The sequence below is a fragment of the Eptesicus fuscus genome, chromosome 16, assembly GCF_027574615.1.
Source record: "Eptesicus fuscus isolate TK198812 chromosome 16, DD_ASM_mEF_20220401, whole genome shotgun sequence".
NCBI classification, from domain to species: Eukaryota; Metazoa; Chordata; class Mammalia; order Chiroptera; family Vespertilionidae; genus Eptesicus; species Eptesicus fuscus.
Genome location: NC_072488.1, coordinates 36,585,001 through 36,610,699, shown reverse-complemented (window position 1 = coordinate 36,610,699; position 25,699 = coordinate 36,585,001). Strand labels below are relative to the sequence as shown.

General features: G+C 33.6%; 1 protein-coding gene across 8 annotated transcripts in view; it reads right to left on the bottom strand.

The window, feature by feature from the left end:
- The window catches only part of EHBP1 (EH domain binding protein 1), a 442,179-nt gene that overhangs the window by 4,528 nt on the left and 411,952 nt on the right, over nt 1-25,699 (bottom strand). For all 8 annotated transcript variants that reach the window (XM_054728303.1, XM_054728309.1, XM_054728302.1 and 5 more), the window contains 2 exons: nt 4,048-4,147; nt 2,851-2,924 (listed from right to left, as the gene is read on the bottom strand). In XM_054728303.1, the coding sequence (XP_054584278.1) occupies nt 2,851-2,924; nt 4,048-4,147 (174 nt within the window). The remainder of the gene's footprint in view (nt 1-2,850; nt 2,925-4,047; nt 4,148-25,699) is intronic.

Sequence of the window (25,699 nt, the reverse complement as noted above, 5' to 3'; positions counted from 1 at the left end):
TTGATAGGATTCTACCTCTGTACCTAATCAATCTATGGAAGACTGTGGCTGTGCTGTGCAACAAAGCTAAAATAGATTTACAAATGGGGTTTTAGGGGATAAGCTCCTCCACAGGATTACATATTGATTTTAAATATAAAAAGCTTATCATATAAACCATAACTACAAAAATAGTGAACCTATGCATAAATCCCTTTAGAAGAGCACCCACTTCAAACTCTAAGCCAAGAATAAATCAAGATGTACAAAATCCTAGAGAAGATCCATTTCTTGTGCAGAAAATGCACACACCACTTTCTAAAAGCCCACCCCAATGTGTGCAGAAATGAATTTACCTTTCCTAAGGGGGCATTAGTAATCTGGAACAAAAAAAAACTATAGGAAAAGTACCTGAATGATGTTTGTTAGCTTAGGGGATCCTATAACTTAGCACTGTAGAGTGAAACTCCTGCTATGAAAAAAAACTTAAGAAAAAAATAGGTAAAACACAGACCAGAGTGATTATGGATTTTCAGAAGAATGGATATGTTGAATGTTATTATTATTTTGCTCTCAAACCAAGCTGTTAATATTTCGTTCCATGTGCTATGGCTATTAATATTCCGTGCTTTTCTCCTGGTGAATGGTTTCAGTAGCAGATTTATTTGAAAATATTTTAGTTTATTTATTACAAAAGCCATCGTATGGCTACTAAGTATTTTTTTAAAAGAGATGGGCAAGAACAATGCAAAGCAAAACAAAACCAACTAATGCTGCCTGTTTTTCTATGGTGTTTAAACACTCCAAAAGGCTACTGAACTAATCACATGTATGTCCATTCTAAGGATTGGCTCAGAGGACACTGTCTTCACAGAACTGATTATCAGGATGGTCAGTACCTCTCCAGGACAGCTCAACCCTAGTACTGCCCAGGCTAGTGCAACAGGCCTCTCTCTAAAAAAGGGTCTCTATGTGTAATCAACAGGCTGCTTCTTTCTTCAAGTCTCCTTTTCCCCCTCAACCAGCAACAGAAACTCGCTGAGAGATTTGAGGCACAACCACATATGGGACAATTATATTATTTTTAAATAAATCAAAATCATTTGAAAAAGAAAAACATTAGTTTTTTTCCCCTCTTAAAAAATATATGGCTTTCTACCGGTCTTCTGTATGTACAGGAGCAGGCAGAAAAAAAAGTAAGATTATTTAAGATTGTATGTCTCGTATGTAGGGACAGGACTGCTGATGAAAATGGGATCTTCTATATGTGTCATGGCCCTCCTTTTAAGATGGTATATGGTAATAATACTGGTTTTGGGATAGAAGCAATCTCTGCCTTAAAAGTCCACTGTATTGTATCAAGTTGTGTTTTAGGGATGATTTAATTATTATACATGAAAGAGTGGGCAAATTCTTAATACTCTGTATTGAGTGTAATGTATAATGAATCTATAAAGAATAAACTGTATAACGAGTTATATATTACATATACTATATATACATACATTTTAAATTGTACATTATATACATACCATGTAAACATATCTGCAGTAACTACCTTTCACTAACTATTCAGCTTTCCAATTTCTTAAAAATTATATCCAGACGAAAAAATATCATTTAGTATACTTCTATTTTTTATTTAAATGACAAGTTTCAAAGAACTTCATAAATATTTTTGACAAATTTTATTTAGATAATCATTATGCTTGCTATTAAACACACAATTTTCATTATCAGTGGTATAATTTGATACATTTGGATAGCCACTTGAAGGAAATTAGCTATCTGAAACCTTTTAAAATGAGTCTGATTTCTAATGAGGATGTATAAATATTGTTAGTCATATTTATCAAATGAGATAATGTACATAAAAGTAAAAATAAAACTTCTATACATGTAAAAGATGCTATTTAGATAAATAGCATGTATTTTATCTAATAACAGTGTTAATTAAAATATTTTAAAAATGTTTTCACTTGCCTTCCCCTTACAACCTTAAATTTCTAGTTTTTGAACTAATTAGAATTGACTTATTATGGATCAGGTACCTTATCAGGTAAAGAAGGAAATTACCATGGACAGTCAATGGGTTAAGAGGTCAATATAGAATAGGAAAATCAATTTGCATTGATTAGACAAAAGGTCCATTTTACAGAGCCCAAGGGATTAGCTTTTAAGCAGTCAGACATCTTTAACTATGAGACATTTACAAATAATAAGTATAAAGAGAATAGCATTCTAAAACACCTAATTATTTTTTAAAAATCATATATAGTAAATGCCATAGTTAAGACAGCCAATGTTTACTGATATTATGAACTATGCTTAGGATTACTACCTAATTCATTTAAAAGCTTTATAAAAAGTATGAAAGTGTTTCATTTATCTCTTATGCCAATCTTTGCCTGAATAATCGCTTAATAGGAGCTATAGTAGACTGACAGTGACATATTTCGGTGTTGACATCAATTAAATATTAAGGTAAAATTTAGATGTGAAATGTGAAAAATCAAAATGGTAAATCTTACCCAAACCTCTAAAGTGTAAACAACTTTAAATTGCACATAATATTATGTAATTAAATCATTTAACTCCTTATATTTTCCATTTTATTGACATTTAAGCTTACTGACAAAAGTTAAGAAAATCATGTGTTTAATAGCAAGCATAATGATTATCTATCTGAAGTACTAGTAAGGTCCTTAGACCTTATATGACTAATGCTTTTTGATTCTAAGGCATTTATTTGCAAATTCTGTAGGTCCCTAGTCAGATCACGCTAGGGAGACAAGAAGTGTATTACACTCTTTAAATCTCCCTTGACAATTGACACCTCACATACCTCCACTCCACCACAGCATTTCTTACCTTCAATGGCTAGCATTGCCCGCAATTCCCGATTCAGCAGCTCATACCTTCGTTCTAAGTCATGTTCTTTTTCCCTAGGCAAGTTGCAAAAGTTCATCAATATGCTAATTACTAAATCATTAAACACTTAAAAGAACCTTTAGGTTACATTGATTTTAGGACTCATAACTGACTTTTTAACTTTAAGCTACTCCAAACAAATGATACACAAATCTAAAACCTTCCTCAGGTTGAATATTTACTAATGCTATTATTTTTCTCCCTCAATTTTGAATTGCACAGAGGTATATTTTAATCTGAAAATAAATAGTCTCATTCTTCAATGCTTCTTGTACTAAGTGCCAGGTATAAGGCTATTTTGTCAAAGAGTTTTCATAGTTCACAACAAACATGCTTTTGTCTAGAACTCCGTATGAAAAGAACACAGAAACATGGCAGCACTACAAGTGCAAATTTAATATGGACACGGTTATAAATCTAGGATTGGTTAATTTTTGTGCTTCTTTATAATTCTTTTTTCAAGTTCAGGCATAACAGAAATGACAGAAATAGCTGTTTTCACTAAAATAAAACATGTAAGCCTGTTTCTTCCCACACTAGGTGGCATAATATAAGAACACTGCTAGTTAGCAAAAAGGAACAAACATTAGGTCCTATAGTAAATTAAATGCTAAAGACTAAGAATGCTTACATTTGGTTTAGTCTACATTTTACTGTAATTCTTGCAATTATAAAAAGGTCACTTCTCTGTAACTCATTAATCTTTTATCCCAAAATTTAGGGTAACATCATCTGTAGAAGACAAAGGTACTTTTGTCCTTATTAAGAGTTACTTTAATTTTTAACTTAGAATCTGATGTTGAATAAATTTCAATTTTATTTCTTTTCCCTTTTAACCCTTAACAGGCACATCGTCTTTTTATACACAATGCTTTATTTCTTAAACACAAAAATTGTTTATATTCATTGGCTTTCTGTATAGCGAACATTTTTTCAGTATCTAGCACTCTTTTTTAAATTCTTACTGTTCAGATAAAAACTGGTTATACACTATTTTTCATTTTTATATAAAATAGACTTTAATCTCTAAGGAAAGAAAAAGTTAAGTCTAATAAATATGAAACCCTAAGAAACTAGTAACCAAAAGCCTAAGATCCACTGATGTTGCAGGAAAAACAAGCAGTCATGAGTACTTACAGGAGAGAGAGCTGGTTCATTCTCCTTATTAAGGCATTCTTCTTATTAACTAACATAAACCATTCCTGCATCATAGCTTCTTCTTCTTCGGTGTTTCTTCCTATAATTCAGGAAAAGTTATTTCTTGTTATATGACATTTGCAGGCAGATAATTGTTTAGCACAAGTGTTTTTTTCTATAACATGAAAACATTTTAGTTACCCCAACAGTACAAATTAAACACTTTATAACAACATAAGATTAAAGTCCAAGGCCTGAAAAAAGAAATTGATATTTAAAATTTCATAATCTTCTAAAATTCAATCTTCTAAAGCTGTTATGCAGCATGTCTAAATATACAGCCCGCCCCCCCCCCAAACATATCTACAGATCATACTAACACTAATATAGTGTTAGTGTTAAAAGAAAAGTGTTCCAACTTTTAAATCCTCCCCAGAGGCTGATTTGTTATTATAGTTCAGTGAGGAACTCATGGTGCTGACAGACATATGGTCATGATAAAGAAAAAATATTAAAAAATCATTATGAGAATTACAATACTAGCAGGAAGATCAGAGAAGTCCAGAGATTTTGTGAAAGCTTCCACTTGTAACAACTTGTTTTTTCTCTTCTTTTTCTCCCCCAAAGTAAACTAACACATACGTGCATATACCACTCTGGAAGTTATCATCCCTAATACAGTAAACACTTGCAAATTATTTTAAATGACCAACTAACTAAAAATGCCTATAGCTATCTGTGAAAAAACACATCATAATGAACATAATAATGTCAGTAAATCAGAAAACATTTGAACAGAGAGATGGTCTAAGATTTTAGATTATAAAATTACTAATTGCACATTTCAAATTCACTTTTGCTAATATCCATTCCATCATCTATACTACTGCCCCCCCCCAAGGCCACTGTATCAAGGATTATAATATACAGTACATATTTGATATTATTCATGTAGAAGTAATCATACTAAAAAATTTGCCCTAGCTGATTTGGCTAAGTGGACAGAGTGTTGGTCTGCGGACTGAAGGGTCCCGGGTTCGATTCCGGTCAAGGGTACATGCCCAGGTTGCAGGCTCGATCCCCACTAGGGGGCATGCAGGAGGCAACCGATCAATGATTCTCTCTCATCACTGATGTTTCTATCTCTCTCCCCCACTCCCTTCCTCTCTGAAACCAATAAACATATATTAAAAAAATTAAATATCCCAGCTAAGATTCAATATTCCAGTTAATTCCCTAAATTATATTTTGTGAGCAAGATATTTTCTTTTAACGTTCAAATACATTTTAAAAATTTAAACAGTACAGAGGTATAACTGAGTAAAAAGTCAAGTCCTCTTTCACCAATCCCACCCCAACTCCCTTCCCCAGAAGTACTATTAAGGTTTAGCATGTTTCCTTCCACACCACAGAGATAGATGTCTATCACACACATATATACCTCATCTATAGATACGTACAGGTTTTTCTTTAACATAAGTGAGATCATATCATATCGGGGTGGGCAAAAGTAGGCTTACAGTTATGAGTACATGAAACAAGTTTATTCTTGTATTATTATTTATTAATTATTGTATTAACCTACATGTTCCCACCCCTGTATATTACCCAGTGATGTACTGTTGTCATATTGCTTGAAGATCTACTTCATTCTTTTAAATACTTAAATAAATTATGAATGTACCATTTAATTAACTATTTCTACATTGATATAAATTTGAAGAAAAATTTAGAATGAAAATAGAGTATAAAGAACTGTTCTGTGTGCAAAGATTAAACATACACTTCAGAGCATCCCTGTGAAATAGATATCTGTTGTTTATCATTAGGGAGAATAGTGAGGATATATGTCTTCATTAAGTGCTGTTAAAACTTTATGGTAGGGAGCAGGTAAGAAACTTATTTTAGAGTTATGAACAAAAGTCTTTATTGTTTTACAGTATTTTTAATCTCTCTTTTAGGGTAGCTGGTTTTGTATTCACTTTAGACCATGTGATGTCTTAACACTAGTCATGTGACATAGACTGCGATAGGAACAAATCCCTGGGTAGCAACAAAAGAAGAAAGAGTAAAAAGAAAAAGCTGGGGAAAAGCTTGCAATTTGGAAAAAGGCCAATTGTACCCTGGTGAAGGCCTTTTTGATCACTGAAATCACACATGTGTACAATATTAATAGGTGCAGTTACTATGATATTTTATTTTCTGATGAAAGACTTAATTCTTGTGTTCATAACTTAAGTAGCTTCTAAAAATGCAGACATTAAAAGTTTGTTTTGAGTTTAACTTAACTTATAATTGAGGCTTTCAGGGAATACTAGAAGCAACTAGCCTACTCTTAAATTAGCATCATTTTCTTCAATGGAAGACTGCTTCCTTGATAATAACAATATTGATGTGGTCCTATGTTATTTTCAGTTTAACTCATGCCTAGGTAAAGGATAAAATCCCTCTCCCCTAATGGTTAGGAAATAACTAATAATACAGAGTTTTATGTTTCAAAAGTAAATAAGCCTAACAATAATATGTAAAGACACATTACACATTGCGACATAGATTATATGAATTAACTGAAAATAAAAAAAAACATATTTAAGATTAAATCAATTATGTACTACAAATTCCTTATCTGAGATTGTACACAATGATGGAAATCTATACTTAGCCTAGCAATAAAAAAATTAAATTTTCTTTTAACACATCATTACACTATTGTTTTCAGGGATTTAAAATTTTTTAAATTCAAAAAGCTTTTAAAAGCCAGTAAGTTGAACCATTACAAATTAATCCTGACTTTAATAACTGGTTAAAGACCCCTTTAGCTTTATAAGTAACAAAAAATATTAAAGCCTGTGATCACAGTGAGCTTTTCTCATTTCTCCTCTAACCATTTGTTATTTAATCCAATACTAGTAATCCAATTTGTCCATCAGACTTTTAAAGGGCAGAATGCAACTTCCTCAGCTTAGACACTTTTCAAAGTACAATATATTTTTCAAATGAATGCTGGATGTTTCATTTTTCCCAACTGTTCCTAGCTCTAATGCATGAGGAAAAAAAGAACAAGATGAACATTGTTCATACTGATTAAGTAAGAGCTCATTAAAGAGCTGTCAGAGCGGTACTTTGAATATGCATGAAGCATATAATCAGATCTAGTACCGTCACTAGAGGAGAATACGGTAAGTACAAAGGATTGATTTAATTACTTAGAGTGGGCTGTGGTGGTAAAGCAGTCTTGTTAGTGCAAAAAAGAAAAAGAGGCTGTATTCTGGCACTGTTAGAAAAAAAGGCAGTTTTAGCTTCTGCCACAATACATAATCTCAGAATAAAGCACTTTACATTGTAGCTTAAAATGAAGTCTATCATTATTTTATAAAATAGCCATAAATAATTTTTTCTTGTTTAACCTTACCTGGTTAACTACTTCTATTTTAAAATTATTTTTTATTTGTACTTACCAGCTACATTTTTGTCACATTAAGAGTCAGACACTGATACTTTTTAAATTTAAATTTTTAAAATTTCATCAACTGAAAAATTTAATATGTATTAAACTGAAAAATTTAATACGTACTATTAAGGACCATTTTGAAATAAAAAAATCAAAATACTACAGTTCAGTATACAGTTACTAAAATGTGAAAGCATGGCTGAGTTGTTGTACTTATTTTAAAACATAGCCTCACGTTTATTATACAACCAATAAAAACATCCCCATAACATTTCAAAGTATAGACTAGCCCTAGCTGGTTTGGTTGATAGAGTGTTGGCCTGCAGACTGAAGGGTCCCAGGTTCGATTTCAGTCAAGGGCACATGCCTGGGTTGTGGGCTCAATCCCAAATAGGGGGTGTGCAGGAGGCAGTAGATCAATGATTCTCTCTCATCACTGATGTTTCTATCTCTCTCTTCCTCTTTTTTCCTCTCTGAAATCAGTAAATATATATATATATTTTAAAAGTATATACTAATACAAACTTTGTAATATTTTTTTCTACTTTGTTTTCTTAAAGACTTACGTTTTTTAAAAAATATATATTTTATTGATTTTTTACAGAGAGGAAGAAAGCGGGATAGAGAGTTAGAAACATCGATGAGAGAGAAACATCGATCAGCTGCCTCCTGCACACCCCCTACCGGGGATGTGCCCGCAACCAAGGTACATGCCCTAGACCGGAATCGAACCTGGGACCCTTGAGTCCGCAGGCTGATGCTCTATCCACTGAGCCAAACCGGTCTCGGCAAGACTTACGTTTTTTATTTTGCCTCCAGAAATGCAACGTCTTTTCTGACATCACAATGTTTTAAATTAATATCAGTTTTTTCTCTTAATCAATTATTGTAGCTGGAGTATAATTTATAAAAATTTATAAACAATCAAGAATAATGATAATGGCAGGAAAAGTAACTATGTAAATATGACTTCAAATCATTCTTCCTATAACATAAACAAAAACCATTTAATAGAAAACAGAATAAAACAGAACACTACACATTTAATACATATTAGTTGACTATAGTAACCACTTTTATATTCCATTTCCTAAAAAAACCCACATTACTTAAAGTCAAGATTTAATTTCATTCAAGAATTCATCAAGGAATCTGTATGTAGTTTTCATTTATTTTTTTCAGAAGCAGTGTTTCGATGTAAATTTTTAAATAAATAAAAGTGATGTAAAAAACCAAAAATTTTGAAATATTGTTTAAAAGACTGTCTACTAATTAACTTTCCTAATTAAGCTTTCATCATAAAGTTATCTATTTAGAAAGATATATTTTTTGACAGTGAATTCTTACATAAACGCAAAATAATGAACAATACAATTTTAGCTGAAAAGAAGATGAATCCAAGGGAAAAAATGAAAACACAAAGATGTAGATTTGTACATATAAACAAACTCAAAATTTTCTACTATGAAAACATTAAAAAGTGCTGAAATCTTGCCATAGACCTGTAGTGGATGGAGATGGCTGACTAGTGATCAGATCCATGGCCCTTAAAAGACTGAACACAGCAAACACAGCAAAGCCAAACCACACACAAAAACAAGAGAGTTCCCATTACAAATTGTCCTGTGCTATGATTACATGAATAAGATGACCTTTGGAAGACATTATATATTACAATAGAGACACATGAAGGTGTCAACTAAGTGGTACTGGGAAAACATACTTTAATAACAAAGGGAGTGAAATCTGGCAGTTTAAAAAAATATATGTTTTTATTGGTTTTAGAGAGAGGAAGGGAGAGGAAAAGAGAAATAGAAAGTGAAAAGAGAGAAACATCAAATGATCAGCTGCCTCTTGCACCCCCCCCCCCCCCCACCTACTGGGGATCGAGCCTGCAACCCGGGCATGTGCCCTGACTGGGAATCAAACTGGTGACCTCTTGGTTCATGGGTAAGATGCTCAACCACTGAGCCACACTGGCCAGGTTGGCAAATTTTTTTAACATATGAGAAACATGAATTTACTGCAGTTATGTAGGGTCTTGGACACACAAACTCCAAAGTCAACATTATTGCAGGACTCCAGTGCCCCAGTTTTAGAAAATATTTTAAACTGAGGAAATAGAGCATTATTATAAAAATAAATTTTATTATATAAGCAAATAGCTAATAAATGTTTCTACTCCATGAATATGCTCAAAAAGCAATCAACATAAAAAAAGAAGCTCATAATCTTTATTGATGTTTTCAGCAGCAATTGTCTTAAACTACTCAGCATGATATAGTTTTAGAGTATTAAGAATATAAACTTTGGGGGAAATTCTGTTTCCTTTTGTTGAAGTAAAATAAAAACTAAGGCACTATCTAGAAATAAACACACCTTCAGAATGTGGGGAGACTCAAAGCAACATCTCTCTACAGTTAATTTTTGACAGACTTCTATGCATGTTATTTCTTATAGGAGGAGGTATAGAAAAACCTCACCAAAGTTCTTCCCCCACAAACTTAGATGTAGGAAGAGGCCTTTTTTCAAGGTTGGAAATTAATAGCAGTCTTCTTGTACCACCAATTCCTTAACAGAGTCTGAACAGCTTTTCTATGCCAAAGATCAGTCAGCCCTAGATTTCTCAAAAGGCAAACTAAGCACAAACTTAAAATAGAAAAAAAAAAATTAAATGCCTGGAAGTCATCATGGGAAAATTATAATTGATGAAGTTCATTATATTTATTTATAGTTTATTGTTTTTAAAAAATTACATATGGGACGGGGTTGATCCATAATGTTTCAGTGCTAAGAGCCTTTAAAGGTATTAATATGATCCCCATTTCAGGTAACACATGACTATCTTCACTATCTATATAAGGCACTTAGCTAAAGTAGAAAATACCCAGAACAGAACCCTGAAACTGTGTCTTTTTAAGGTACATTGAAAATATTTTGTTAAGTAGAATAGATCAGTGAGTCACTTTTATAGGCATCATTCAACCAAGTAAACTGTGGTCTACTTGGAAAACCAATTAGGCATACTCCAATATGGGGAAAATGTGAATTGTGAGCCATGCTTACAGATGGAGAGCTTCCCTAGTCACTTGTCCCCTCTCTTGAAGCCCTTTTTGTTTGGACTGCACTTGGCAGATTCCTCTCTATCCTCTCTCTGCCCTAGAGCCTTCTCACTGTCATGTCATGGAAATGACTTAAAGAGTGGTTCTAGAAGTGAACAGAGACATTAATGTTAAAGATGACCATGAAGAGCTGAATAAAAGTATTTCTTGAAAAGTAGGAGTGGAGAGAAAAAATATTTCTAGATTAATGTATTTTAAGATATGTGATTTTAAATATGTATGCACAGGTACCTAAATTATATATTATAAGAGATCTTTCTGAACTTTTATATATTCAAGTAGGTGAGACTTTCTGGTAGGAAATCTAGGGAGAATAAGGGTTCTCTTTTTTTGTTGTTGTTATTTGGCACATAGTTTTGTATAGGGTAGTAGGGGACACAACCTATAATTTAAGTATTTTATGGAAAAGCACCTGACTCATAAATGAACGTTAGAATAAATATCTGTTTTAAATTAAAGACTACCTTTATGAGTGTTTACTTACATTAATTCCAAGATACTCCTGTGGATAACATTATAAATTCTGGTAGGTCAAATTTATTGACCATCTATAGTTACTGTGACTGGTTAGATCTGTTGTTTTAAGATGAACACTGAATCTGTATCCATAATGGTTTTTCCCCAGTTTGGTTTAAAAAAGGGACTGAGCCCTTTGATCTTAGACTAATGAACTTCTCTAAACATCAGTATCTACATCTCCATAAGAATAACTATATTACTTACCTCATATGATTATTAGAGGGATTAAATGAGAAATGCAAACACATAGTGCTCAAAGCTAAAAATGCTAGCTATGATGATGATAATGACGAGGGTGATGATGACATGTTAATCTAGGAACTAGCTTAGGATGTGGTCCCTTTCTCAAAAGGGCTCAGTGTAGTGTGGAGACAGACATGTAATTAGGAATAGCTGGAGTGAGGGTAAATTTCTAAACTCTATGGGCACAAATTATATTTTAAATGTTTCTTAGTTATAACAAAATCTATAGTAAGTCACTGGTCATAAATGAGATAGGTGAAAAATGTGGGCGAATCAGTACAAACTCATCCCTGCAGCTGGAAAAACAAAGTGAATGCCCTAATGGGTCATCAGTGTCACTGGTGCATGTGAAAGACATCCATGGCCACGGTGACACAAACATGTGGCTATGCTTCAGGTAGCGACAGGCTAGCTATTTGCAATGAGTTTTAGAGACTTAAGAACAAAGTAGATCACTGAATACTGCTTAATATTTTTTAAAAATGAAAAAGGTAACTTTTAAGGTTAATAATTACGGGCTAATAGAACAAATGTAAAAATTTACTTATCAAAATAAAGTAAAAAAAAAAATGACAATTTGAAGTACAAACTGATGTATTTTAGGAAAAGAAAATCCTCAACAAGAAAAACCAAATATTTATAAAGCAAAAAGCTTCACTGAGAATGTAAGTTTTCATCATTTTTACAGAAAAAGATTTTGATGTTAAAAGAGCATCTTTAAAATCAGCTTAGGAAAATGGTATTGTAGATAAAATAGCTGACTTACTAAATGCCAGATGAGAATGAGAATAGATTCTGTTGAGAGTGTGGAAAATTAAATACACATAATTTTTAAAATACAGAAGGACAAACCAGGTAGAGAGGCTCCAAATACACTTCTTTCTAATAGTTTCTGCAAAGATGTATTATGCAGTCAGTTGGCTACTCCTTTAGGTAACCTCTTCCTGGGTTGTTTAAAGTCCTTAAATGTCCCTAAAAAATCATACCCAGGGTGTCCCCACAGCTTCCAGTTTCCCCTAAACCCCAATGTACTACCTGCACAGTAACTTCTTCTACTCTGTACCTTCTTTGATCATGCTTGGGTTCAGACACCAGGTAACACCGAGATATATTCTTCCTTCTGTACCTTCTTAAATATCTTTATTTGGTGAGGGAAAGCTGAAGGGAATTATGCCTATTCCCTTCTAGTCTATGGCCACATCCATTCTCAAAACATAGAAGCCTAATGAAAGCAGCCTTCTAACCTGCACAGGGTTTGAATAACTACATCACACTGTGAATCAAATGCAATGAATGCTGATTTTCAAGACCAGGCCAGTGACTAGTGTGAGTCTCAGCTCTATACTACCTTATCCAATGCCCCTCAACCTTCATGGTCTCAATGGAGCCATTCTTTTCACAAGGATCCACAAGAGACACTCATGTTGGACTAGTGTTCACAGTGCTGTTTCTAAAGCCTTGGGAACAACAGCATCTTAAGGAGGCCACTCTATGTTATATCTCTCTCTTACTAGATCACTAACAACCAATAACTTTCTCATAGACTGGCAATAATAATGATGATGACAATAGCATCAAATATCGAATGAGGTTATAGAACTTACCTAAAGTAATAGAGCTAGTTAGTGGTTAGTTAATCCAGGCAGTCTGTTTTGTGAATCACCACTCTTAGCCACCCTACTTGATACTCATAGGTAACCAGTCTTACCAGAATAGGCCCTTTATTTAGAATTCAGGTCAACACTGACAAAGCCTTCAGAGTTGTTCTGATAAACAAAACAGATAAAAACAAAAAGCAAACCTTCAAACTTCTGATAAACAAAAAAATAAACAAAATCCCCATTCTGTCTATTTAGTTCATCCATTAGTAGAAAGGATTTTGTTTACTCTTTCCATGTAGGCCACTGGAACTTGACAATGATCTCAGAACAGGACATCAAGGGATGTCAAAGGGATTCTGCCTTCCTTCCTGTGCAGATGTGTCCGTAAGATCCTTGAATTATAGTTTGGGGTCTGATGTCTTCCAGAAACAGGAGATTCCAGGAATAGATCTGCTCACTTGTTGGGCAACTATAAGCTACTATGACTCCAGTTGAGCATTTAGGAGCCTTCAATGACAATGGACAAACAAGAATGCTCTGCCTAGCACTGGATTATCAGGGTACATTCCAGTTCCAGTGTTGCTCTTTAAGAGCTATGGGAACTTGGGCAGATTACTTAATCTCCCTATGCTTCAGTTTCCTCATTTGTAAAACGAAGATAATAGTTCTGCTTCAAAGGTTTTTGAAAAGATTAAGTGAGTTAATATATGTAAAGCATTTAGAATAGTGCCTGGCCTATAATAAATGCTATATCTTACCTTATAATAGACAAATATGCAAATTGACCATACCTTCGCTACGACCAAGCCACGCCCACCAACCAAGCCACGCCCATCAACCACGCCCACCAGGAAACCACTGCAGGGACGGGTGGGTGCGGTGGAGCCCAAGGCCCGGAAAGCTGCCCGGGGCTTTCCGGGCCTTGGGCGCCAGCCGGCTGCCTGCTCCTGTGATGGGGTCGCAGGGACGCGGGGGTGCGGCGGAGCCCAAGGCCCGGAAAGCCGCCCGGGGCTTTCCGGGCCTTGGGCGCCAGCCGGCTGCCTGCTCCAATCGGGTCGCAGGGACGCTGGGGTGCGGCGGAGCCCAAGGCCCGGAAAGCCGCCCGGGGCTTTCCGGGCCTTGGGAGCCAGCGGGGTGCCTGCTCCGATCACAGGAGCGAGCCGACCTGGGGGGTCGGCTCGCAGGGACGCTGGGTGCAGCCGAGCCCAAGGCCACTGCCCAGGGCCAAGCCGGGACCCTGAAAGAAGGCAGAAGGCGGTGGCCACAGCCAAGGCCTGGGTCCCCGGTGCCGGCAGAAAACTGGTGCAGGCAGCCAGGTGAATGAAGGTCTATTGCACGAATCTTCGTGCAAACGGGCTACTAGTAAGTAATATAATGGTGGTTGTTATTGTTATATTCTCTCCCTTTCTTCTTTCTCTCTCTCTCCTCACCACAACAGCCCTACATACATACAATTCTCTCCCCCTCTGCTTCCCCCCTCACACACAGTACAAAACCATATTCTTTATTCAAGCTTTAGGATTCCCCCTAACTGTCTGATTCCTAGGATTATTGTTGGAGCAGGGCACAGTGATTACTCCTGGCTGAATCTTACAGTTTTTCTGACAGCCTCTGCAAGCACCAAAAAGGCCTACCCCCAGAAGTAAACATGTTGGCAACCTGGTGCAAGTCTTAAGATGTTAGTTCCATTGAGCAATGTCTGCACATATCTATTTTACTGGACCAATCAACCAAAATACATCCTACCATCACTAACTTTTTCATTACCCTCAAATATGGATGCCCATCAACTGCCCATTATCCATCTTTCTTTCTTAAAGGAGTTATTCAAATGAGACACCCCTCTATGAAACATCCCTTTTCTCAAGGTTACACATGTTCTGTTAAATCTATTCCAAAGGTTCTCTTGCTAAAAGCAGTTCCTTCAGCAGAAATTCAGAGAAAAAAATCTAACATGTGACTTGCAGAATCTTTAGAATTACCAAAGTTAAAGTTATTTTCAGATTTTCTCCTCAATTTAATCCCTAGGATAAATTCAATTCCCTCTTTTATCATGATACACATTTTTAGATACTCCTTAGACTGAAGAATATCATGCTACCTCCAGAGTCCCTCTCAGATTCTGGCATAAATCTTAAGTGCCAGCAGTTAGCTGTATGTCCTTCTGTTGTGTATGTTCTCTCCCTCTCTCTAAAGCTACAGTTCACTTAAAAAGAGTCAGAGCTATCATATCTAAAACACTTTAGCCTACATTCCTACCCAAAGTCATGGTCAGCTCCAAGTCTGTTTATTCTTCTTGATATTACAAAGTTCAGAATTCTGCAAAATAGCTTCCTAGTCTACACTAACAATTTTGCAATATTCAGTATAATTTCATTTAACCCTTTATTGAGATTTAAAACAAGAACTTGAATCAAAACAAACTGTATTAGAACTTTTAAATTTTGGCTCCCTCTAATTTTATTCTCACAAGAAATTAAAATATTATGACTACTTTAATAACTTATTTCTGTGGAAGTTACTTTATACCAGAAATACAAAATGATTTCTATTTTAAATTTAAAAAATTATATCAGCCTAAGTATCTTCCTTATATATTTTTAACTTTCCTTACAGAACTAGATCCTTCAAAAGCACAACAGATAAACTTAGGACCAGGTCTGTCAAATTCCAGTTCAGAAGTGTCTAGTGGGAGAAAACATGTTTCCTGGTGGGGCAGAAATGTTGGTGCTCTGCACAATTCCTCGCTTTGGCCACCAAGTGGTGCTATTAATTCAGAGTGAACTGGCATGGGGGAGTGGGGCTGGGTGGCTTTGGGGTGGGTAAAGTAAATAACCAGTCAGTAAAAGCAGGACTCACAAGTTAGATGCTCATAGCTCTGTCTACTGTGAATTTACATATCATCTCCCCCTCAATGTCACCAGCATAAAAATAGGAGAATCATATACTTTAATTTTAATTAATTTATTTTTTATTTTTTTATCCTTACCTGAGAATATGTTTTTATTGATTTTAGGGTGAAAAAGAAAAAGAGAGAGAAACATCCCAGGAATTGAACCCACAACCTTTTGGTGTATTGGACGATGCTCCAATCAACTGAGCCACCTGGCCAGGGCCATATACTTTGATTTTGATGGTTCACTATATATATAAAATGTTATCTTTTCAGTTGTAAAAATAATCACAGAATTTTTATTAATTTTCCTCTACAACATTCATCTAAATCCCCCAATAAAACAAGAAAACAAAACCTGTACAGAAAAAAAAATGACTCAGCAATAAACATTAAAAATTAATCAGTAATAGTAAGGATTTAAAAATATCTAATTTAATTAAAAATAGATAGCTCAACAGTTTTCCCTTAACTTTTACTGTAACCATTTCCTGAGGAAATAGCTCCTCTGAGTGATTGAATGTCTTTCACATTCCAGCTTAAACGTGACATGTGTACAGGGAACAGATGTAATGACTATATATGTTTAGTTTTCTTATGCAATGCACTGGGAGGTCTATGAAAAATGTTAAAAACATAACTAGTAGCTAAAAGAAAGAGATAATTTACAATCCACTACAAGAAAAACTGGTAATGTCTCTACAATGGAATGAACAATGGTTTGAAAGCAGAATTTTGTAAGCCTATAAACAATAAAAAGAAAGTTCCTGCTATTCAACTGAACAGTTCTATCTCAAAGATTAAGGAATTAGTGTCAGTAAGTGTCCAATTGTCTCTGTACATTAACATCTGTACTTCTTAATGGTGTCCATTTTGGGAAACTGGGAGAAAGGTTTTGGAGCTGAGCTTGCATCCTTCTATAAACTCCCATAATTTTAACTCTGGACCGAGAGGCAATTCATACATGTTTAGCCATCTCTGATGCCATTCTTCGTAAAAGAAAAAAAAAAAAAAAAGAAATCTTGGTTAAGCATCTTAGGATAGTGTCAGGATGAAACCAAGAAGGAGATAATGCATTTGTAAAGTTGGTTCCTACATGGATGTACTAAAATAAATTTCTTAAAATACAATGTTTAAGTTGTTTGTTTCTATATGTGTTTTACAAAACTCAGTATATCAATTGAGGGACTTGAAAATGTTCATACAATTATCACTTACTTTTTATAGATAAGCCAAGGGTAAAAAAAAAGAAACCCACAACTTTCTAGTCTTATTCCAAACCAGTTCTTCAGGCATTGGGAGAGAAAGAGTGCACGTGTGTGTGTGTGTGTGTGTGTGTGTGTGTGTGTGTGTGTGTGTGTGTTGAGGGAAGAGAAGAGTTATGAAAGAATGGGAGATGTACGATGTACATATTACTTAGCAGCTAAGGAAAAATTTAACAACAGAATCAGTAATAAATAATAAAATTATTACTATGACTGATAGCAGCAACTACCTTTTTTAATAGAGTGCTAACCCTTTGCCAGACTCTGTGCTAAGAACGCGTATATATTTTATTTACATCTGTATCAATATATTTTAACTACCAATAGGCTTCTTTTTCAAAAAAAAAATATATTTCTTTATTGATTTCAGAGAGGAAGGAAGAAGGAGAGAGAGAAACATCAATGATAAGAGAGAATCATTGATTGGCTGCCTCCTGCACACCCCCTACTGGGGATCGAGCCCGCAACCCTGGGCATGTGCCCTTGGCCGGAATCGAACCTGGTATCCTTCAGTCCGCAGGCTGACGCTCTATCCACTGACCAAACCGACTAGGGCCCAATAGGCTTCTGAAATAAGTTTTATCAGCCTTTAAAAATATTAGACCATCCAGACAATGGCTATGGTCTTGCTGATTTTCAAGTCTATGCTCTTAAATCTATGCTCTACTACTTCCTTGGCACTTGTAACATTGTGAGTTTAGCATATTATAGGCCTCTGTTTCTCAAAATGTGGTCTGTGGATCACCTATATTAGAATCATCTAGAATATGGGTCCCACCCCAGATTCACTGAATCAGAATCTTTTAGTCAGGGCCTGAGAATCCTTATTTTTAACAAACTCCTCAAGTGTTTTTTATGCAGACAAAAGTTTGAGAACCAGTCTTAGCCCTTTCACAAATAAATCACTAAGATTTATTTTTAAAGAAAGGGTGATATTCCATGTATGTTATTTTAGCATTGGCATGACATTACACAATTTTAATTTCAATTTCACATGCAGAAGAAAAACATGTTGCTGCCAAATCAGTTCAAATGCTTAAATTTTGTTTCATAGATAGTTGCTGAGAAAAACACATTTTCCTGGAATTTCTTCTCTTTTAAGTGTTAAAATTTTTATTGCAGTCTAGAATAAGAATGTACTTCACTTTAGGCAATAGAAATGTTCCAAACTAAAAATTCTGGTGATGTGATAATTCCTTAGGTTCAAAAATCGTATTTTATATTTCCAATTCAAAATTTCTGGTAGTGGAAAATAGTTTCTAAATACCACTGGTAGAAATGATATACATTTGTTCTTGTGGATAAATGAACAAACATGAGTCAGCAGAAGAAATTGTTACCTACATATTTTAAGACTATAGATAGTAAAGAGCTACGATATACAGTGAGTATCAAGGAGAGGAGAAACAAATGTTTCTATTGCATGAATGAGAATAATTCAATAAAAGTTGATTTCTAGTACTTCTAGATATAATTTACACACTTTCCTTCTTTAAATAATCAAAATAATGAAATGTAGATAGAAACAGATATTAAAGATGTTTGAATTAGAACAAATTTTGAGAATAAAGACATTCTGGAAGTATGACACAAGGAAAAGACTATAGAAATAAAAGAATTTAGGAATATTACCAATTTTTAAAATTGAAGGTGTAAAAAAGTAAAGAGCAAAAGCACTTCAAGTACTTTAAATTATGTAAACTCTCCTTTTAAAACAAACTTTACATTGTATTTCTACTCATGATTGTTTTCAATAATCAAAGGCCTATTCCAATATACTTATAATATGTAATAATAAATAAAATATATAAATGTACAAAAAATCCAATACTTACTATAAATATTTTATTTAATGCTTGATGGTGATAGGTAACATTCCTAACATATTAGTGTTTTTCACTTTTTGGTATTTTTATTTTATTTTAAAGGAGACCTTGACAAACTTAAGTATTAAACAGATCATATAAATAATAATAGTTGACATTTACTGAACCTGGTATATGTAACCAGGCACTGTGCAAATGCTTGGTATAAGGTATCTAACTTAATTCTCCCAATTCTCTTAGCTGCCATACCATATTATATTCTTGACTCAGTGTGACTAAATTTAACTAATTATATTCACTAACCAGGGTTAAGTTTCTACTCTCAGTGTATAGTGCCTTAGGCATAATAAGACTAAAAAATATTTGTTGAATAAATGAAAATCATAAGACATAGACGATTAAATGAATTTCATCCTTTATGGCTAATGCAGTTAGGTTCCTTGCCCCAATTTTCATTTTTAAAGCCATAATGTCCTCATTCTACTAAAGTTGAAACTGAGGATTACAGCTATGAAGCTGATCTAGTAAGCAGGAATTAATATAGCAAAGATTAGAATGGGGATCCCAGTCAAGGTTCCAACTCACCACTGGAAGGGCTGAGCCCGTGTTTTCAGATGACGGTATACTGAGGATTAAATATTGAAGAAAAGCCTCTCCTATAATTATGCTAACAGCAAAGGAAGACAGATGGGCTTTGGTCCTAATGGACAGGAGCATGGGAGAGAAGGTTCACACAGAGACCTTGGAAAGCTGGGCCTTGGCTCACTACTAGTATGTCTTCCACCTGGCTATGATTCTGCTAATCATGGATGTGACAAAATCAATTGTTTGACATGTTCTTTTATGCTTTTTATTTTTCGGAATATTGAATTAGAATGTAATTGTATGAAATAGAGTCACTTCTTGCAATTAGAAAATGATTTTATATTATTTTGCATTCTTGGAGTTAGATGACACAAAGTGACTAAAATCTTGACATAGCTGAAAACACACAGACACTCAAACTAGACTTGCATCACCACATTTATGCTACGTATGTTAGCATTTTACTTCCAGAGAAGAATAGATTTTTATCAACTCTTAGAGTCTACTGAAGAATAGACTCTGGAAATTGTGTTAAACATTTACTTTGTAGAAAATTTTCTAACACACTAAAAAACCCCCACCTGATTTCTTTATTATGATACAGATTCAATGCCCTATGAATTGTCAGTAGTAATTATTTTAGTGGGGAATAAGAGGCTAAATCTATACTATTACAGAACCTTAAAGGTCATTTTATTTACTTTATAGCACCAAATTCCTTTACTTATTTTGTTTCTATTTATGAAAAGTTCCTTTGCAAAGACAATATTATAATCTTGCCTATTCATTTCATATTTTATGTCAATAGAGATCAAATGGAAACATTCTACCTTATATGGTAAAAACTTCTATTTTCTATTTTACCATGGTATGTCATATGATTTTAGAAAAAATTGTCATTATTGAAAATTACAGTTAAAAAATTTTTTTGGTTTTGTAACCAAATGTCAAAATATATACCTCAGTTAGCTTAATGGATATTTTTCAATGATATGGCTTATTTTCTTATTGTAATTTGTGTAAAAACAGACATACTATGTCTAAAAAAAGAACCTTTACACAATGGAGACACTTTATTACATGAATTCTAACTCCCATCTTACTTTTAAGGAGCATAGAAATATTGTGTTAAATGATAGAGAATATAGAATAACCAGATGCTAAGAAAACTTCTGTTGTATATAGAAGATAGTTTTTATTTTTTTGCTGACTTTATTGATTATGGTTGTCCAAGTTATTCCTATTACTATAGGGTTTCTGCCCCTTCATTTTGTTAGTTGTGTGACTAAATTAAGAGGCAATTTCTTAAGCGATGTGAACAAAGTTCAACATACAAAAATATAATTTTCCTGGGTCAGATAAAACTTTAAAAATATAGAAATATCAGAAATATATGTGTTATATGTAATACCTTAATCAATAAAAAAAAAGAAATACATGTGTTAAATGTGAAAAACATTGCCAATTTTTTTTTTCCTCCACACAAAACCTGAAAGTGTTACTATACCAAACTTTCTTTCCTGGTTATTTATTAGTTGTACTGAATCAGTTTAACTCTAAGTTCTGATATCTTTATATATAAAAGTGTCCCCAGTTTTGGTTTTCGTTTTCCCCTCCTGGATATGGGTTTAATGAGAGATGGAGCTGACTACTTCTAATCTCCTTGTAAGTGTACAGTGAATGCTAGAGAAAAGAGAACTAGTGAAAAATGTCTGTTACAAATCTGTAATTTAAATTTCATAAAAGTATGTTTTTTTAATCAAAGAATATATTTTTATAGTATCTACTCAGGCAATTTTAACTTTTTTGTTATCTATACCCTAAACCATAAAAACGACATAATCTGCCATTACCTAAGTCATAGAATCAAATATTTTATATAGATCCTGTTTTAATCTTAATGAATTTATAAACAAATAGCTAGCATCAAGGCTACAGTGAAAAGCAGAACACTTCAAGCATTTAATACAGCTAAAGGGGCAGATTAGAGATCAATAACAAAATCACCTGGCAAAAAGGGAAAAGGTGTTGTATTAAAAGGCTTTTTGCTTTACATGTGAAACAATACTGAGAAACCTGTATTTTAGCACTTGTACTCAACAGGCACTCCAAACTATGCAACGATGAGAACAGAAACCCATCCTTTCTAATAATCTTGTGACAAAAGCTAAAAGACATCATCCTATTAACTAGTGATCTCAACTGCTAATGCGGAGTACTTCCTGGTGCCTTTTATGTAGAATGCTGCTATTAAAAAACCACTAAACATTCACTGTGAACAACACAGAATCATTCATCTTTTATCAGCATCTCTTGTTAGAAGAGTATGAGTGGGGCTGAAGGTGTCATTGATATTATGGAGTGGAAATTAATCAGAAATTTTTCTCATATTTTCCTCATCTCACTAATTTACTTCTGTACAAATTTCCTCCTGTTAAAAAGTTCATACCCAACCCCCTGTTGTACTCTTTTAAGTTGAGAATATTCAACGAGTGCGTCCACTGAAAAGCACCAGGTCCTAACACAAAAAGCATTCGAAATTCTCATTTAGTTGTCTTTATTTTGCTAGCGCCATGTGGTCCTTGAAGATGTAGAAAACACGGGAAGCCGAGTAAAGATCAGAGCAAGCTCATTAGCATTCTGACAAAATTGGAGTGGTGGAGATGTATAGTTTGCCTAGTTTGTCGTTTTGAAAGCTACCGGTGGTAAGCTTTCTATTTCATTGTGCTTTTGTCTTTTTTTGGGGGGGTGAGGGGGGCGAGGAGGGGTTCAAAGCAGCAGGGTATTTGCTAGCTCTAGGTTTGCACAATGCATTGTGGGAACCTTTCCTACACATTCAGCCCTATATAGTATCATTCCAGTTGGAGTAAAAATATTTTTTTTCATCATTTATAAGAAAGAACATGTGTGTGAATCTTAGTGAATTCCCTCAAGGCATTTACCAGAGCTTTGCTTTTCTCTTTTGCGTGAATCATACAGTCCCAAAAAGAGTCAGAAACAGAACCTATATGACATAATTTTCAATTTTTAAAAAATGTTGCCATTCACTTCAAAACACAACATTAAAACAATAATTTATTTTCTGCTCTTTGTTATAAACGACTAACAAGCAACATGCAGGATTTCATTTAGTTAGTTAAAATCCAAGAGCTCACTGCTCACTATAATAGACCTCAATTCCATTTTTGAAAATAATAGAGGAAAAAATGATTTGTGCTTTAGAATTGTGTAAATAAAGAATACCTCTTAGAAGACTTAAATAAGTTATTACCCTAGTCATTTGATTTTCTTCGTCATCTTCTTTTTCTTTTCTTTCTTTTTTAAACATACAGCTCACTTTGAACAGCTAAATGGGCTACATTAATGCTACTATTCAACATGAATGTTTCCAAGTTGCAATGAAATGGATAAAGGTCTATGGGGATGAATTTATCTGCTAAATCCTTGTGGTTGCCCTCCTATCTGGGATGATGACCCAAAAGAATGTCAACAGTTCATTTCCCCAGAGAGTTGGAAGGAGTCCCTATGCAAGCCATGATCTGCACATTCTCAAAGAACCATTTCAAACATTATATTTCACATGCAGTTTTAAGTGATTTTCCTCTCATCTCTAGTATCCTAATAGTACTTAGGATATCAATAGTACCTTTGAAATGAGGGCTAAACAAGTTTACATAGGAATTCTACATATGGCATATACATTTTTAGATTTATTTTCAATATACATTTTAAAACATGGTCATCTTGTTATAATAACATACTTATGGCATAAAGTGAGATAAATGTCTAAAGATTTGTATTTTTTCCTATTGTGAAAAGTACTTTTTCATTATTAGTCATTATTTTGCTTAGAATCAAATCTTACTTATGAGTAGTATTTATATTTTTTCTTAATTTGTAATTGTTAAAGTCCAGGGAAAGCTAAAGAGCAGTGGTGAGTAAAATATATATTCTATGTGTAATCTGGTAAAATTTTAACAGTAAGAGAATAATTTCTATATGAAGTCTCTGACATAGAATTTGATTATACCACATTTATTCCCTTTGTACATAATAAACCACTGGATTAAGTGGTATGTGTCATGGGGAGGTATAGTTTTTATAAATTAACTATTCATATTATATTAAAGCATACAATCAAAATGATGCAACTTTATTTCTATTTTAGGCTCTAAATTTCACCCCTTAAGGCTTTTCCTAGGCCTTCTACAGTTTAAAGGTACATTCTTTTTAAAAAATAAAAAACAGAAAAAAAACCTGCTATGTATAAATCTGTGGTTATGGTGTGAACCTATTATGTATTGTTAGAAAATTAAACTTGACTAACTTAATGCTTAATATTTAAATGTATCCCAACATTAAGGTGTTCTACTGCTGGTTTTAAAGCTACTTAAAAAAAAATGCTGTTACTATAATGACTGAATTAGTTCTATACTTTGCAATATGAGTATAGCTGAAAAATCATTTATCTACTTCACTGCATTCTACTAAAGTTTCTTGAAAAATATCATTTGGACTAGCTATATCAAATTAAAGAGCAGTCAGGAGTGTCTAAGTCCAGCTTTAAAACAAACATCTTAACAATTACTTAGCCATATGGAAAATAGGGTATGTCTCTCCTGAAACTATTTAAAAAATATATTTACTATCTTGAATTTAAATTTCATTAGAAACCATTTCTGACATGCAATGCCAAGACTGCTGAAGTATCACTCTGCTAAATAACCATGAAAAGACATGTAAAAAAGCAGGACTTTTTAAAGCTGCCAATTAACAGTTTTCTAAATTTTAAAGCACATTACATTTGCATTTATAACAACTTCCAAATCCAAAAAACAAAATGGAGTGAAAGCATTATGACTAAGCAAATGCAGTAGTATAGTGAGATACAGCTACACACACACTCATATACTTTTTTACATGATACCAAATTTGAAGCTTCTTCTCAAGTGTTCACATTGTACTTGTGTTTGGGATCCTATGACTTAAAGGCCAGATGCTTTTCACAAATGACCAACAATTGTAGAATAAATTAATGATTGATTTTTTTAGAGCTTTGATGGAATTAAGCATACTTCTTTTCTCAATGTGCCTATGTGAATGTTTGCCTGTTAAACTTTTTTTTTTTTTTTTTTTGACAAGTGAGGCCACCCGGCAGAAAACAACTGATGCAAAACCCAGGAGTAATCCCTCTGTTTAGTTCAACACTATGGTTAGCCTTAACACTGCCTCTATTATCCAATGGATTTAGAGAAACTTTCATTTATTTGTTGGCCTCAGTTTTCAATTCTGTTGCCCTCTTTAAGGAAACCTAGACTTATTCCTATGTAAATGCATTTGCATACTGGTACAATGAAATGTTCTAGAATTTTTACTACCCTACTAAGCTGAATAGGAACTATGCACATATGTAGCATGAAAAATAAGTGAAAAGAATCAAGATATAGATGAGTATTCTTAGTAAGGACTTTAAAGCACATTATAATTAACCTATAATGTTCATGGAATAAGACTAATGTAATTATTTCCTACAATATTTTAACAATATTCAGCCATCTATTTTAAAAAGCTGAAACAAGTGGAACCTAAGAATTGCATTCCATTATCACAAAATCAGTGCAAATTTAGTACATTAAAGTATGCCATTTTTATAGGAATCTTAAAATACGTTTTTATTGTATATATGATATTTTATATTCTCTAATGTTCAGAGTCTAAACTATAAAATATTTACTTTATGTAAGCTAAATCAAGTAGACTATAAATTTTTAGTTTATTTAGGAGGTTCAAATTAGGGCTTCATTTAGCTCTGTATACACTAAACCAAATAATACAATTTAAAAAATACATTTAAAAATCTATATTGCTTTTCGTGAAACATTTAGTTATTCAATTTTTAAAAAAATTAACTGCATATAAAACAGTATTGCTTAAGAGAAGGAAAACATGCTGAGATGGCAGTCAGAAAATAACAGCTCTGAGCCAGTCTCTTATTCTGGCTTCAGTATTTTCATCAGTAAAATCAAAGGTCTAGATTAGATGATCTCTAAGACTTCACATTTTCAAACATTTGTATCACCGGGTACTAATTATGCAAAACAAACTTATAATATTAGAAGTTAATAACTGGAATTTGTTAAAAATTTT